Below are 16,883 nucleotides of genomic sequence, written 5' to 3'. Positions count from 1 at the left end.
GATTTCAGATGGTTTTGAGGCTATTTTCACCACTATCTGCAGAGGTTCTGTTAGATTGCATTGTTTGTTGTAGAAATGGTAGGGTAATGTATAATGGACAAAAATATTTAAAAAAGAAAGTCTGTGTGCATCTATATTTGCCAGAGATAGATGAAGTGTTCAAATTCACCCCCTGGATTGGGGTGATTTCGGACACACATTTTTTAAGTCTCTATCCGAAGTTACAGAGTATATGGAGGGAATTCATATATAAATTCACTTAAAAAAAAAAATTACATTCTTCCTATCTGATTTTACTGATTTAACACATTTTAACGATGTCCATCATTACAAATAAATGATAAGGATTGAGATATGAATATTATATATTAAAAGTCAATTCTTATTTTCTAACAAATTAAATTTTCACAGTTCAAAAAAAAAAAAAAAAAATTATATATATATATATATATATATATCTCCACTCCTTCCAGCAGTAAAAATTAATTGGATGATGGGTTGTTCTCATTTTCATTACTGTTAAAGCACTATCACTTGTTTCCATGCTGCTTTAGTTTTTGTGGAATTCATGGACCCGTAACTGATTTCAGTGGAGGAATAGCTAGTTTGCAGCAGCAGGAATTGCCTAGCTGATGTGGGGACTAAGGAACTTCTTTGAGCTTTTCTTTGGAACAGCAAGTCCATGTCTTTGTTTTGCTTTGTTGGCTCTCCTTGTTATTATGCTATTTCTGTAAGACATGATCTGAAAGCCAATCTTTACATTATCAGTACAGTTTGCTGAAATTTTATTAGACAAAGTCTGCTTCATAAGAAATGGAAATACATCTTTGGAAATTGTCTTGCAAGAGCATTTTTTTCTTTCAGTTAATATGGCAATGTGACTTGCATTGGTCTGGAGAAGCTTACATCCAGCACTTGGAGGAGGTGGATGCTATTAGAGGGAAGGAGAATCAATGAAATATTGTTATGCTCAGTCTCTTTCATAATACGTCAAGGCATGCGACTGGGAAGTTGTCCCCAATCATCACTATTGGTCCATTTTGCTTTTTCAAATAGGACAAAGCGGGTGTAAAGGACAAATCTTCAAATATTGGTACATTAAGTCATCTGGTCTTGTTCCTTTCAAAATGGGTTCCCTGTGGACCATCTTGCCTCGTGTCCCACAAATGCTCACATTTATTAAGGGTCGATGGAGGAAGCAGTTTACCATCGGCACTTGCTGTCATTATCGAAACACTATATTTCAATGAATCCATCACTTATTCAGCATGCTTACGCCCTCATTTTATAATTATCTGCTACTTGCCCCCGATCATCTGACAAGTTGGTTTCATCATAGCTGATTATGTGGCTTTATACTGGAGAAACACATTTTAACTGTCTCTGTTCATTCACTTCTGCGCAAGCTCTTTTAGTATGTTCACTTAAGTGAACGGAGAGATCTTCTGAATGCCGCTTGAGGAATGAATGCACTCATTCTTCTCCTGGTAAATTATTAGAAAATTTCTTCTGCTTTGGCCAGATTTATCAAGGTAGCCTTTCACTAAATGTCTAATATCCAATTTAGTGAATTATTTTTTTTTTTTTTTTTTTTGTGGTTTTACTGCGCACAACTACAGTGGTCATTAGTGCCCTGACTAAGTTATGAATGCACTGCAAGGCACAAGGTTAAAACAGCAACTAAAGACAACACTATAAAAGGAACATTAACAGCCAAGGGATTAAAAGAAAACAGCATAATCAAATGTCCTTAGACAGGTTTGTCAAGTGGATGAAACGAAGAACGCAAGCAGCTGCTGCTGGGTAATACGCTCAAATGGCATCCAGTGTACATGGTAGGCCAATATCAATGATCAATGTGCAGTGTATTAAAATTTGGACAGGACGTTAAAATGTGGCGTTGTTGTTGTTGTTGTTGTTGTTGTTGTGGTCTTCAGTCCTGAGACTGGTTTGATGCAGCTCTCCATGCTACTTTATCCTGTGCAAGCCTCTTCATCTCCCAGTACCTACTGCAGCCTACATCCTTCTGAATCTGCTTAGTTTATTCATCTCTTGGTCTCCCTCTATGATTTTTACCCTCTACGCTGCCCTCCAGTACTAAATTGGTGGTCCCTTGATGCCTCAGAACATGTCCTACCAGCCGATGCCTTCTTCTAGTCAAGTTGTGCCACAAGCTTCTCTTCTCCCCAATCCTATTCAACACCACCTCATTAGTTACGTGATCTACCCATCTAATCTTCAGCATTCTTCTGTAGCACCACATTTCGAAAGCTTCTACTCTCTTCTTGTCCACACTATTTATCATCCATGTTTCACTTCCATACATGGCTACACTCTATACAAATACTTTCAGAAACGACTTCCTGACACTTAAATCTATACTCTATGTTAACAAATTTTTCTTCTTCAGAAACGCTTTCCTTCCCATTGCCAGCCTACATTTTATATCCTCTCTACTTCGACCATCATCAGTTATTTTGCTCCCCAAATAGCAAAACTCCTTTACTACTTTAAATGTCTCATTTCCTAATAAAATTCCCTCACCATCACCCGACTTAATTCGACTGCATTCCATTATCCTCGTTTTGCTTTTGTTGATGTTCATCTTATATCCTCCTTTCAAGACACTGTCCATTCCGTTCAACTGCTCTTCCAAGTCCTTTGCTGTCTCTGACAGAATTACAACCTTGTCTCACTCCCTTCCCAACCACTGCTTCCCTTTCATGCCCCCAGACTCTTATAACTGCCATCTGCTTTCTGTACAAATTGTAAATAGCCTTTCGCTCCCCTGTATTTTACCCCTGCCACCTTCAGAATTTGAAAGCGAGTATTCCAGTCAACATTGTCAAAAGCCTTCTCTAAGTCTACAAATGCTAGAAACATAGGTTTGCTTTTCCTTAATCTTTGGTTGGTTGGTGGTTAGTGTTTAACGTCCCGTCGACAACGAGGTCATTAGAGACGGAACGCAAGCTCGGGTGAGGAAAGGATTGGGAAGGAAATCGGCCGTGCCCTTTTAAAGGAACCATCCCGGCATTTGCCTGAAACGATTTAGGGAAATCACGGAAAACCTAAATCAGGATGGCTGGAGACGGGATTGAACCGTCGTCCCCCTGAATGCGAGTCCAGTATGATAACCACTGTGCCACCTTGCTCGGTTCCTTAATCTTTCTTCTAAGATAAGTCTGTAAAGAATTCGTGTTAGTGTTTGGCAGCTGTGACTTATTAAACTGATAGTTCGGTAATTTTCACATCTGTCAACACCTGCTTCTTTGAGATTGGAATTATTATATTCTTCTTGAAGTCTGAGGGTATTTCGCCTGTCTCATACATCTTGCTCACCAGATGGTAGAGTTTTGTCAGGACTGGCTCTCCCAAGGCCGTCAGTAGTTCTAATGGAATGTTGTCTACTCCCGGGGCCTTGTTTTGGCTTAGGTCTTTCAGTGCTCTGTCAAACTCTTCACGCAGTATCTCATCTCCCATTTCATCTTCATCTACCTCCTATTCCATTTCCATAATATTGTCCTCAAGAACATCGCCCCTGTATAGACCCTCTATATACTCCTTCCACCTTTCTGCTTTCCCTTCTTTGCTTAGAACTGGGTTTCCATCTGAGCTCTTGATATTCATATAAGTGGTTCTCTTTTCTCCAAAGGTCTCTTTAATTCTCCTGTAGGCAGTATCTATCTTACCCATCATGAGATAAGTCTCTACATCCTTACATTTGTCCTCTAGCCATCCCTGCTTAGCCATTTTGCACTTCCTGACGACCTCATTTTTGAGACGTTTGGATTCCTCTTTGTCTGCATCACTTGCAGCATTTTTGTATTTTCTCCTTTCATCAATTAAATTCAGTATCTCTTCTGTTACCCAAGGATTTCTACTAGCCCTCGTCTTTTTACCTACTTGATCCTCTGCTGCCTTCACTATTTCATTCCTCAAAGCTACCCATTCTTCTTCTACTGTATTTCTTTCCCCCATTCCTGTCAATTGTTCCCTTATGCTCTCCCTGAAACACTGTACAACCTCTGGTTCTTTCAGTTTATCCAGGTCCCATCACCTTGAATTCCCACCTTTTTTGGCGTACCGTCAGCAATTGCCCAGATGGGAAGAACGACGCTGGTGCAGCCGTCAGCAGATGGTGATGGCTGAACCGGCAGTGTCCAATTCGTAACCGGGCCAAAACAACCTCCTCCCGCTGAGAAGGGTGTGAAGAGGTCGTCCAAGCCAAAGGAAATCCCTTATGTGTAGCCTCATGACACTTTGTCTCAACATTTCTTCTTCTTCTTCTTCGTTTAGTATTGATTATCATCCAAATTTTTTTGGATGCACTTCCACTTCCCGCATTTTATTTTGTAGGGTCAATCTAGGTGTATCACACAAATCACATGCTTTTCTATAGAATAATTTGCAACACTGAATATTATGAAGATCTCTGTAGAAAAGTTCCTGGTCATAATTACACCATACGTTAGCAGCTTTCTTGCTTTTATTCACTCTTTGCATTGACCAGAATCACCCCATGTAGTATACAATTTTGTGAAAAAGTCATTATTTTAAAACTTTACAACAAAAACTCTACACTTACATAGCAACTATCTCAATGGCATAGGCTACTTGATCTTATCGACACTGCAGTTATTGTAATTTTTTGCCGGTTGCAGCAATATAAGGTTTCCATTTGATGATACTGTGTGAACTTTCAACAGTAAGGCCATTCATCAGATATTTACCTAGGTAAACATTCAACCCAAAATAAAATCTGGCGCTTAAAACAGTAGATGCATGGAAGAGAAAATTACGGCAATTCCTTGCTACACAATAGGAAAGAGCAAATAAACCATACTGTCCGAAATCCACCTAATGTCCAAAATCATCCTGCTTGATGGAATTAACATTTATCAAGTGTTTCAATGTAAGCCTGTAAACTTAAATCATATTGTGTTTCCCTGCAACACTGAGGGACGAAGTTATAAATGCCCAAAACAGAGATATTGCTGCATCGTGGAATATGTTTACTGTCTGAAAATTGTATGAATTCAAATATTTCTGCACCTGTAATATTGTGCTGGAATCAACTATGAGAGGTCGCCCCCAGTCACCAGATGGGTCTGGAATTAATGGCTGCTGAAGAGCATGTTGCGGAGGCAGCTGTTGTGGCCAAGAAGGAACCACCATTTGACGACTGCCAGGCCAAGATGTTTGAACATTCTGTAGGAATATACAATACACATGGTGATCAAACAGCCCAAAAGTGATTAAACACATTTGATTTAAAATATAAGACAAAAATGCTAACTTTCTTATTATGCTGTAAGTAAATATTATGTGCAGAACCAGGCATTGTATAGCAATAATGGGCTTTAAAAATAGTGTTATCAACAAAAGCTAAAGCTCATCTCTGTAACTGTTTGTGGAAATATACTATGTAGTTCATTGCAATCTCTCTTTTACTGTACTACTAATATAAATAGCATTAGGGATTTGCAATGGCAGTGGTTATTATTAAAAATAGATGACCACAATATTACGTCTGCATTTCCTACATGGTTCACAAGACGAGAGAAATCAACTAACAGCTAAATTCCCCGATAACAGTTACTTTCTCCATATGTCGGTGAGAAGTGGGAGAGGACATCAAGGCCCACAATTTTACTACGTAAATGTTGGAAAAGTAGATTTTCATCAAAAAATGCAACTGGCTTAGGGCTCATATGAGGCCGATATCAAGTGACATCAAACAAATTTTCAACCTGACATTCATCATCAAGTGTCCAAGATCTGTGGTTTAGTCAGTGACTTAATAATGTTTGAGAAGTCTCTGTCAAGAATCCTGGGAAATTTCACATTGTTGTGAGGTTCTTGTTGCTCATGTTGTATGTCTGGTAGTAAATCTCTCCTTTCACACACCTCTACAAGTCTCATGTACTGCATTCACACAATGTAGGTGGATAAAATGAAACCATTGCAAACTATGTCCTGAGACAGTGATAGGATACAATGTTTCTTGTTGTGCCAAATCTTAATAGATTTAGCAATTCAAAACATGTTGTTATTAAAGTATTTGGGCACAAATGTTTCATAAAATGTATGTTAGGACCAAGGGTAAATGGACAGTGCAGGATGCACAAAGAACATATGCCTATTATCACAGTCTTCTCTGTTAACTTTGCTGCTATGCACTCATTCAATCTGTTTTACTCTTTGTGTGTTTAATTGCATCTAATGTTCAAGTATGAAACATTCCGATGAAAGCCAATTCACCATGCATATTGATGAACTGAAAGCGAAGTGCAACAAATGAAACAGTTTATGTACTAGGTACAAGGCTTTTAATGAGCATGTGGAATGGGTTCTTAACTCATAGTGCCACAGGAACACTAGCCATGACACAGAAAGAAAAGAATTGCATTCTATTTTGACAATGTGAAGCATAAAATGAGTGAACTGAAGTTTAAATCAAACAATGGAAAATCCAAGACGGAATGTAACAATATTATGAAAAGGAAAGTTGCTACTCACCATATAGCGGAGATGCTGAGTCGCAGAGAGGCACAACAAAAACACTGTTACAAATAAAGCTTTCTGCCATTAAGGCCTTCAACAACACACACACACACACACACACACACACACACACACACACACACACACAAATGCAACTCTTACACACGACTGCAGTCTCTGGCAACCAAAACCACACTGAAGTTTGCAATTTTCGTAAAAAGGTACGCTATGTCAGTGATGACTTGCCCTTTAGAAAGTACTTTGTGTGTGTGTGTGTGTGTGTGTGTGTGTGTGTGTTCGGAGGGCCGGGGGCAGATGTATGTGCATGTGTGTTCGGAGTTTACAGGCATTCAACATTCAAGTTGTCAGTGCCCTTACAAGTATTAAAAGAAAATGGCTAAAACTGTTATCTCACGGTAACAAGTAAACTAACAAAATGACACACACTCACCCCCAAGTCACTCATGTTGACCCACACAATCACTCTATCTTACATGACTTCACACAATGGAGAAAGGGTGAAAGGTGCTATACCTGGGACTAAACTGCAAACCAAATGACAAGAGGAGATAAGATAACAGCACAGGAAAATGTGGCTGGCAGGCTGCTTTTAAAAAAAGACTGAGGAGCTAGTCACCCTAAAAACACATTAAGAACATACCCTTAAAATTTTAGAAAATAAATTGGACAAATCATGCAACCTAAAAACTCTAACCGCATTCATTTCATAGTCACTTAATTGAGTGTGCACCATGAACAGATGGCGCAGCGCGAAATTTGAAATATTTTGTGCATATGAGTTTCGTTGCTGAAAGCTGCTGCACTCCCAATATGAAAGAATTCTTAGAATAAGTGCTAAGCTTTTGGAGAACATAATCATTCACAGATTCTGAAGCACATTACTTTTCTGCTGGTGGTGCATCAGGCAGACCTATGGCATGCCTCTTACAAGTGTATCTTGATCAGTGGTGTCAGATGTGGTAGGGGAGGATCCAAGTGTTGAATCCATGCGTTGAGTGGCAATTCTGTGTGCTGCCTGTGACACGCACAGTTGGGAATTTCTCTAGAGAAATTTGTGCTAATGCAGCATCACAAGCAGAACTTTTAGATGCAAACTATTGCCACGGCTGAGTCTTACAGAATATGGCAGCAGGAAAATGGAATGCTGAAGACATTCATTCACAATATATCATTTCTTGAAGAAGATGGCCAGCCGGGGTGGCCGTGCGGTTCTAGGCACTACAGTATGGAACCGCGTGAGCGCTACGGTCGCAGGTTCGAATCCTGCCTCAGGCACGGATGTGTGATGTCCTTAGGTTTAATTAGTTCTAAGTTCTAGGGGACTGGTGACCTCAGAAGTTAAGTCCCATGGTGGTTTGGTTTGTGGGATTAAAGGGACCAGACTGCTACGGTCATCGGTCCAAAGTCCCATAGTGCTCAGAGCCATTTGAACCATTTTTGAAAAAGATGAGAGAGAGAGAGAGAGAGAATATATATATCTGCTTGTGTCTGTATATGTGCGGATGGATGTGTGTGTGTGTGTGTGTGTGTGTGTGTGTGTGTGTGTGTGTGCGTGTGTGTTTGTGTTTGTTATTGTCTCTATCAACATACCAATGCTTTCGTTCGGTAAGTTACAGAATCTTTGTTTTTAGATATATTTTTCCCACGTGGAATGTTTCCCTCTATTATATATATGTATATATATTTTTAATTTAATCTGAAGAACATGACGTCTTATTTATCCATATTTAGAAGTGGTACTAATATTCTTCTTACTGTAAATAGCACTTACAGAGAAATTATGAATTCCAGGACTTAATGTTATTATATTGTGTTGATTTCCCTTGCTAATTCTCAACTCTGTATATCTATACAGCCCATATTTACTAATAAATGAAACAATGCCCGAAACACAATAAAACTAAGACATTAATTTTTAAACATTAACAGAGAATTTCACCATTACCAAGGATAAATGAACTGGACACGTACCGTCAACAACATCTGGCGTCCACTTTGCTCAACCATGGAAACAGGCACATACTGTTGTTGAGGTGCAACCTATGGAGAAAAAAAATGTAAAAAATAATTCAGAAACCAGAAAAGCTTAAAAAACTACTGTATCAGTAATTCTTGTTGAATAGCTGGTCTACCAATGCACACAAAATCCTTCCCAATATTTTCATTACTGCTTCAGAATATGCAACAGTGGATGAAACAACTATCAGTTTTAGGGGTAAGTGCCCTTGGGTCATTCCATATCAGTTCAACCAGGGGCTTCAGGTTTGACTGAAACTCAGCACAGTAATTCTACCATGTGTGGAACACTAGTGTACAAAGTATTAGTTTCCCCTTCCAATTAGTTCCAGAATTACGACTTGTGAAAGAAGGTGGCGTGACCCAGAAATTGCAACCTGCATCTGACAATCTATCTTCAGACCCAACTTCAGGTCTTAATAACTTTGGAACTATTCCGCACAGTCCAGTGAAATTTTTACAACCCAGTAACATCCATTTAGAGAACACACTCCATGAATCAAAACACACCAATGACATATTTCTGAGGGAAAAAAAATTCCAAAATGTGGTTTAAAAAATGTAAAACGTTAAAAGGTACACATTGTAGGTGCCCTCTATGCCAAATATAATTCACTCAAAAAGGGTATAAATTTTTTTGTGGTAAGCTCTATGTGGCCTAAACACACACAGAACTCATCATGCCCATATCAGTCACAAAAACTGAGTTACATTCACACAAAAAATTACCTGAAAAACATGGATTTTCGAAGTGTGGTAGCACAAAAGGGACAAGTGGTATCCAAGCCAAATTTCACATACTGCACAAGCCATAATTCTGGAACTAATTGGCAGGGGAACTTAAAATTTTGTACAGGAGTGTTCCACACTTGGTAGGATTGTTGTGCTAAATTTCAGCCAAATCTGAGACTAACAGCTGGAAGATTTTCTCAAATTGGTTGAACTGACATGGAATGACCCACTTTCAACATGTAAGATTCAGCAAAATCTGAAAAATACAGGATGAAAATTGTATCATTCTGTGACACAAGACCTTCTCCTGTGGAGAGATCCCTTACACAGGGAAAGGAACAATAACTCACCAAGGTTTGCTATTACATACCTAATACATTCTTCAATTGACAGAACCACTCCACCTAACAAATTATGCTGTCACCTGTGACAGTTGGTTTTCATTTACAGAACTTTGCAAGGAACTCTGTAAATGCAAGAGCACCAGGTTGGTACACCGAGGGAAAATGAGAAAAACACAAGCAAGAAAATCCCCCATCTATTATTGCAACCAAATGTGTAACATCAATGGGAACTTCATGTTTCCTTTATATGCCTGATACGATGTTAGTTAGGGAAGGAGAGAGAGAGAGAGAGAGAGAGAGAGAGAGAGAGAGAGAGAGAGAGAGAGAGAGATTCTACTGTCCTCAATACACTAAGTTCGACAAGTTGAGTCACAGCTATCCAACAGAAAGATGGCCAATGCACTATTTCTACCAGATAATGGATGTTGTTAGAATAAATACCTTCATACTGCAGTATCACTAACAATGCAGTGACACAAGTCAGTCAATTTGAATTTTTGAAATCATCAGCATTCTTACTAGCAAGGCCCTTCATGACAGTGAATGTGACGAATGAAAGGTTACTCGGAAATCTACAAACTGAAGTAATATCAGATATGGGTTTCTGGAGCCTGCCAAATCTGCCCCTCCCCCTGCGCTGTGGTGTCAACCAGAAAGAGAGATTATCTACAGCTGAATGACAGAAAAACATAATTTCTGACAGACCTGCGCCATGTCAACATGAGAAAACTAAACAGCTATGTTTTCGATGTTAACCAGAATAAATGACAGAACACTGAAAGAAGTATTAGCTGCCTAATCTAGTTGTACCTAGTTTTTTACTTTTGTTGACTTGGTCATTTTAATGTATACTGGCTTTTCTTCTCTTTGTGTTTTTGCACTCTCTCTTTATGTCAACCTGGATTTTGTTCATTTTTTTTCTTTGTGATACTATGCTCCATTTGTAAAGTTAATTAATTTATTTTGAATTTTAGTAGAATTTAAGTATCATTCTACAATAAGTTTCAAGGTAGTTGTGAAAAATGTCAAAAGAGGTAGAAACTTTTTTTTACGAAAGATTTTTAAGAGACCACTTTCTTGTATATTTCTTGAGCATTTATTCGTAACAATTAAACTTTATTTCCTCTAAACTATTAACAAAAGTATACATTAAAAAAATACATCCCTAAAATGCTGAAAACAGTATAGTGCATCTAAAAATGAAGTAGGTCAAAAAGTGCCGATGTTTTAGACGATGTCGTGGCGTTTCAAGTTGTTGACCAAAGGTTAATGATTCATAGATGCAAAAAACAAGGGAGACAGGGATTACAACCTTAACAAGAAGGATTTTGGATAAAAAAAAATTCTCTTTTTAGTGTGTTTACATGCTTTGAAATGGTTAGAAAAGACTGTTCTCTATCTTACACTATGCTCTACATCAAAAGCTAAAATCATTTCGCTATTCTTAGATGTTTAATATTTTTAAAATAGATATTTCTGGATTCCACATTATTCACTTGTACACTATGATCATATTTTAGCATGTGGTCATTGTTGCTGTGGTTTTTAGTTTCACGACTGGTTTGATGCAGCTCTCCATGTTATTCTATCCTGTGCAAGCATTTTCATCTCCAAATAGCTACTGCAGCCTACCGGTATATCCACTTGAACCTGCTTAGTGCGTTTGTATCTCTGATTCCCTCTATGGCATTCAGCCCCCCCCCCCCCCCCACACACACACACACACACACACACACACACACACACACACACACACACACTTCCCTTCAATACTAAACTGACGATTCTTTTTTGTCTCAGAATGTGTCCTGTTAATGGATTTCTTCTTTTAGTAAAGTTATGCCACAAATATTTTTTCTCCCCAATTCTGTTCAGTACTCCCTCATCAGTTATGTGATTTACCAATGTAATGATCAGCATTCTTATGTAGCACACCACTTCAAAGGCTTCTATTCTCTTTTTGTCTTACGTGCTTTGACTTTCCTACAAGGTTACAGTGGATACTGAAAAGATTTCTAAACAGTTAAATTAGTATTAGACTTTAACAAATGTCTTTTTTTCAGAAATGCCTCTCTTGCCATTGGCAATCTGCATTTTACACCCTCTCTATTTTGGCCATTACCAGTTGTTTCACAGCACAAATGGCAAAACTCGTTTACTACTTTGTATGTCCAATTTCCTACTCTAATTCCCTGCTTTGCTTAGACAACATTTAATTACCCTTGTTGGTGTTCATCTTATGTTCTCCTTTAAAGAAACTATCCATTCTGTTGAACTTCTCTTCCAATTCCTTTGCTGTCTCTGACAGGAGTACAAGGTCATCGACAAACCTCAAAGTTTTTATTTCTTCTCCCTGAACTTTAATTCCTACTCCTAATTTTTGTCTGGTTTCCTTTAGCTGCTTGCTCAACGTACAGACTGAACAACATTGGAGATAAGCTATTACAAACTTGTGTCACTCCCTTCTCAATCACAGCTTCTGTTTGATGCCCCTAAACTCACATAACTGCCATCTGGTTTCTGTAGAAGTTGTAAATCTACTCCTTGTGTTTTACCTCTGCCACCTTCAGAACGTCAAAGAGTGAACACCAGTGAACATTTCCAAAAACTTTCAGTAAGTCAACAAATGCCATAAACTTACATTTGAGTTTCTTTATTAACCTCTCTTCCAAGTCATAGGACCAGTAGTACTGCCTCCTACATTTCTCTGGAACCCCAACTGATCTTCCCCAAGGCTGGGATCAACCAGTTTTTCCACTCTTCTGCAAATAAAGTGTGTCAGTATTTTGCGACCAAGACTTATTAAACTGATAGTTCAGTGATACACCTGCTCTTTTTGGAATTGGAATTATTACAGTCTACCTGAGTCTGACAATATTTCCTGTCACATTCCTGTTGCACACCAGGTAGAGCAGTTTTCTCACTGTTGCCTCTCCCAAGGCTATTTATCCTCTACTCCAAGGACTGTGTTTTGACTTAGTCTTTCAGTGGTCTGTAATTCTTCTCATAGTATCATATCTCCCATCTCGCCTTCATTTGTGTCCTCTTCCCTTTCTGTAATATTGGCTTCAAGTTCATTTCCCTTGTACAGCCCCTCTCCCCTCTATATATTCCTTCCAAATTGCAGATTTCCCTTATTTGATTATTACCAGTTTTCCATCTGAGCTCCTGATATTCATACAGCTGCTTCTCTTTTCTCCAAAGTTCTCTTTTACTTACTTGTAGGAGCTATCTATCTTTCTCCTAGTGAAATATGCTTTTAAATCATTACATCTGTCCTCTACCCATTCCTGATTAGCCATTTGCACTTCCTGACAATCTAATTTTTGATGTTTGTATTCCCTTGTACCTATTTCATTTGCTGCATTTTATATTTTCTCCTTTTATCATTTAAATTCAGTATTTTCTGTGGTATCTAAGGATTTCTACAAAGCACTGTCTTTTTACTTATTTGATGTGTGTCCATATACTAATAAAAAGGCCTAATGCTGCCTGGAATGTGGAAGTCTTCCAAACAGTATTACAATCACTTCTTCCCTAGATCGTCATTTACAACTGACAGCACGTAAGATAAGATCAGAAGGCAATGTCCCGTTTAAAAGACCAATCAAAACCATAAAAGCCTTGCTGCAGATGACACACTGAAAACACCTCTATCATTTCACCTATTAGTGTCAAGGACATTTTACAGTGGTATATAATTTTTGGCATTAACAATGCTGTACAACATGCCATTTTCACTTTCCCCATAACAAATTCAGTAGCTAATCACATAAATTTCACACTTTCCTGATGGTTCCAATGTGGTGGCAAAATTTATTTTGTTTAGTAGTGTACAAGCTGGACAACAACTTATGCCATCAGTTCCACTCACTAAATGCGTTAGTGCATACAATTATCTATTTCTTTTGCTACTAAACAACATGTCTTATTTTTAATGAATTATGATTATTCCATAAGTGAAGCTTTTAGTTGGTCATTATGTGATGTGTAACTGATGTAAATAATCTACTGTACCTGCTGAGATATGATAGGTGGCTGAATCTGCAACTGCGGAGGAGGTTGTTGAGCTACAACTGTAACATGTTTAGCAGGAGAACCCATTCCTTGATAGCCAGTGGGACAAAGGATGGATGAAACCAACTGATGCTGATGAAATGGATCACCACGTGCAGCATTGGTGTACTGCCGTGCTACCGATCGCCCATTGTACAACTGATACTGAAACAGGCAAAAGAACATAATACAAATTAAAGTGAATTGTGTGTTGATAGCCTACATAAAAACTATGTCACAGGTGGCAAACACAACAGTAAACACAAAACTAATTTCCGGAAAGTAAGCTTCTCTAAGAGCAAATCAATTCCTCCCAAGATTTACTTTGGAATACCAATAAAATCTAGCAAACATATGGGCTTTCACTGGCATGCATGCAAGCAAGCACGCGCACCACGCACGCATACATCCTCCCCCCCCCCCCCCTCTCTCTCTCTCTCTCTCTCTCTCTCTCTCTCTCTCTCTCTCTCTCTCTCTCTCACACACACACACACACACACACACACACACACACACACACACACAGGTTTACATCCTGACAATCCACAAAATGTTTTGAAGTCTGAACATTTGTACCACAGAGGGCTGGTCCCTACTTAAGCTGACCTCTGTCCTATTGTCAGAACAAAAAACACTGTCCATTAAAATTTGCACAGTAAAAACCAAAACCAGGATGTTCTTTCATAGGAGCAGAAAAGTCATGCACAAGAAGACAAGGGAGAGTATTTTCATCCTGGATCTGTGATCAGGAGAAAGAATGTCAGATGTAAATTGCTGCTTTCACCGCCTGCAGCTTCTTGTTTCTCAGCACCAGCCTCTCTTTCTCCTACAGGTGTATATATCTGGCTCAACATCAAGATAGTAGCATACAACAGGAATACCATGTTCACCAATTTCAAAATCCTCACAGATTTCCTTCACTGTTGGAACAGCTTGCTCAATTCCTCTTATCCCCATCATGTGTCCTAGCACCCAGCACAAAGTGATCTATTTCCTCTCCTGTTGAAGCAGAAGGAGTTCTGTATAATCTATATCAGTTTTTCTGCTGGTTAATTTGCCAAAGAGCTTTCACACCACCAAGGGAATAATGGAAAATGAGAAACTTATTCTTCTGTCGCACCTCATATAGGTCAGTACCTTCATGAATGGGTGCAACCAAGTGTGCCACAATGTAAACATGTATGGCAGGTAGATCAGTAAGACGTAACATCAAACTAACCACTGATTAGTCAAAGGAGTTTCCACACGTGGATTTTTGTATCTGCACAGGACACTATAATACAGAGATACCATAACTGTAAACACAAATGTAAGTATACAAGCTGACAGTGGCACAACGACAGAGCCGGGGAGCTGAAACCCGTAAGAGGTAATATAACTCAACATGCGAGCAGCAGTGTGTTGAACACCACGCAGAAACAAGCATAGAAGTAGCATGAATGACTGAAGACTAGCATGGTGCAAGCCAAATACTAGGTCCGAGGTAGCTGACGTCAGCGTAAGAACTGACTGACCCTGACCTGTCACTGCTGACAGGTGAAAATACGAGTCAACAGTTCTGCCCATATAATGCTTCACAGGCATTACTCCCATGCAAGATTTGTGCCAGTTCATCTGCACTCATATTGATATCTGCTGGCAGGAATACAAAACAGATTATAAGCAACACTTGTCAAAACATTTATCTGGTTCGCTCCACTTGTTGCACGTTTGCTCTTGCCCTCTGCATTATATTCCAGTGCCCTAGCAGTGGCAAGTTTTTTGCATATTTGCTGAATTGTCATTCTTGCTAAGCACCACCTGTTGGGATACCTTTGTGTGTATAACTCAACCATTCTCTTTGCATTCCTTCTGCATTTCAGTAAAGCACAAGCATGTGTAGTTTATCTTGAGGTGTAAGTAACTCACTAAATAGTAGAAGCACAGAGTGGTCAGCAGATGCATACAAAAGAGAGAGAGAACACTCTCTCTCTCTCTCTCTCTCTCTCTCTCTCTCTCTCCCCCCCCTCTCACTCACACACACACACACACACACACACACACACACACACACACACACACACACACACAGGGGTAGGCACGTGATACACGGGTACCGGAGCTCATGGAGTGCAGTGCACGATGATGACACAAAAGGGAAAACAGTTGGATAAAGGATGTGTGGGTAGTAGGTTAATGGAGATTAAGGCCAAAGCTTCCCATCTGCATAGTTCAGAAAAGCTGATGGCAGAGAGGAGGATCCAGATGGCATGAGTTGTGAAGCAGCCATTAAACTCTAGGATGTTATGCCCTGCTGCACGTTGTGTTATTAGATGGTCAATGTAATTCTTGGTCACAGTTTGGCAGCCAGGGCTTTGATTATCTATAACCCTGCCCAGAAATGATGAACATCCTACCCAAGATCCTTCCCACTACTCCTAAAGCCCACCATCTTACACGAGATCCTGGTCCATACGTAAAAAGCTCCCATTCCCAACCCCACGCCTGAGGGGTCTTATCACTGCTCAACACCCCATGCATGACCTGCCCAATCCACCAACCCGGCACTTCCTACTCCAATTCTGTCACAGGACTATAATACTTTTTATATCAATGTAGCAAAAAATATATACTTAAATACATTTATAAAGCATTTCTGGGCAGCAGTTCAAAAAGTTCAATCTTTGCACTGATAAACACAATTTTAAAAGAATACCTGCTACAAAATATAATACAAAATAATATACAGGGAAGAATGAGAAACGGAAAATGGAAAGGGTATAATGTGTATAAATCAGATATAATACAAATGGAACATATAAGACTGTAACAAAAATGAATGAATGGATAAATAATAAATAAATAAATGCACAAAAAGCTTAAAAAAATAACAAACCAGGTTTTCATATCCGGCCCTGTCTCTCACCAGGCGTTGTACCTGATTGCTCAGCTGATTGTTGAACGTTAAGGTAACATTGCCATTGGAACTGGGTACAAAGTTGACCAGAGGAGGTGGTCCAGCCTGCGCCGTCTGATGATGAGATGTCGTTGATGTACCATTATACCCATTGCGACGGCAAACTTCCATCATCTGAACACTAGCTTTCACATTGTTGCAATGTGCATAGTCTACAAGATGTGCCAGTGTCACAAAAGCATGATTGAGTGCTTCACCAGGTGTGATGCGGCGCTCCTAAAATTTAAAAATCACAACTATGTGTTAGATAAAAA

General features: G+C 39.2%; 1 protein-coding gene across 5 annotated transcripts in view; it reads right to left on the bottom strand.

Annotated features, from left to right (window-relative positions):
• LOC124805317 (homeodomain-interacting protein kinase 2) overlaps nucleotides 1-16,883 on the bottom strand; it is a 207,195-nt gene that overhangs the window by 104,963 nt on the left and 85,349 nt on the right. For all 5 annotated transcript variants that reach the window (XR_007017438.1, XM_047265835.1, XM_047265837.1 and 2 more), the window contains exons 9-12: nucleotides 16,549-16,845; nucleotides 13,635-13,838; nucleotides 8,497-8,565; nucleotides 5,053-5,208 (exon numbers count right to left, since the gene is read on the bottom strand). Coding sequence is in view for 4 of the 5 variants with exons in the window: in XM_047265835.1 (XP_047121791.1) it covers nucleotides 5,053-5,208; nucleotides 8,497-8,565; nucleotides 13,635-13,838; nucleotides 16,549-16,845 (726 nt within the window). In the remaining variant the exon portion in view is untranslated. The remainder of the gene's footprint in view (nucleotides 1-5,052; nucleotides 5,209-8,496; nucleotides 8,566-13,634; nucleotides 13,839-16,548; nucleotides 16,846-16,883) is intronic.

Source organism: Schistocerca piceifrons, chromosome 7 (genome assembly GCF_021461385.2).
Source record: "Schistocerca piceifrons isolate TAMUIC-IGC-003096 chromosome 7, iqSchPice1.1, whole genome shotgun sequence".
NCBI lineage: Eukaryota > Metazoa > Arthropoda > Insecta > Orthoptera > Acrididae > Schistocerca > Schistocerca piceifrons.
The sequence above is the reverse complement of the archived record's forward strand: the minus strand, read 5'-3'. Positions and strand labels throughout refer to the sequence as shown.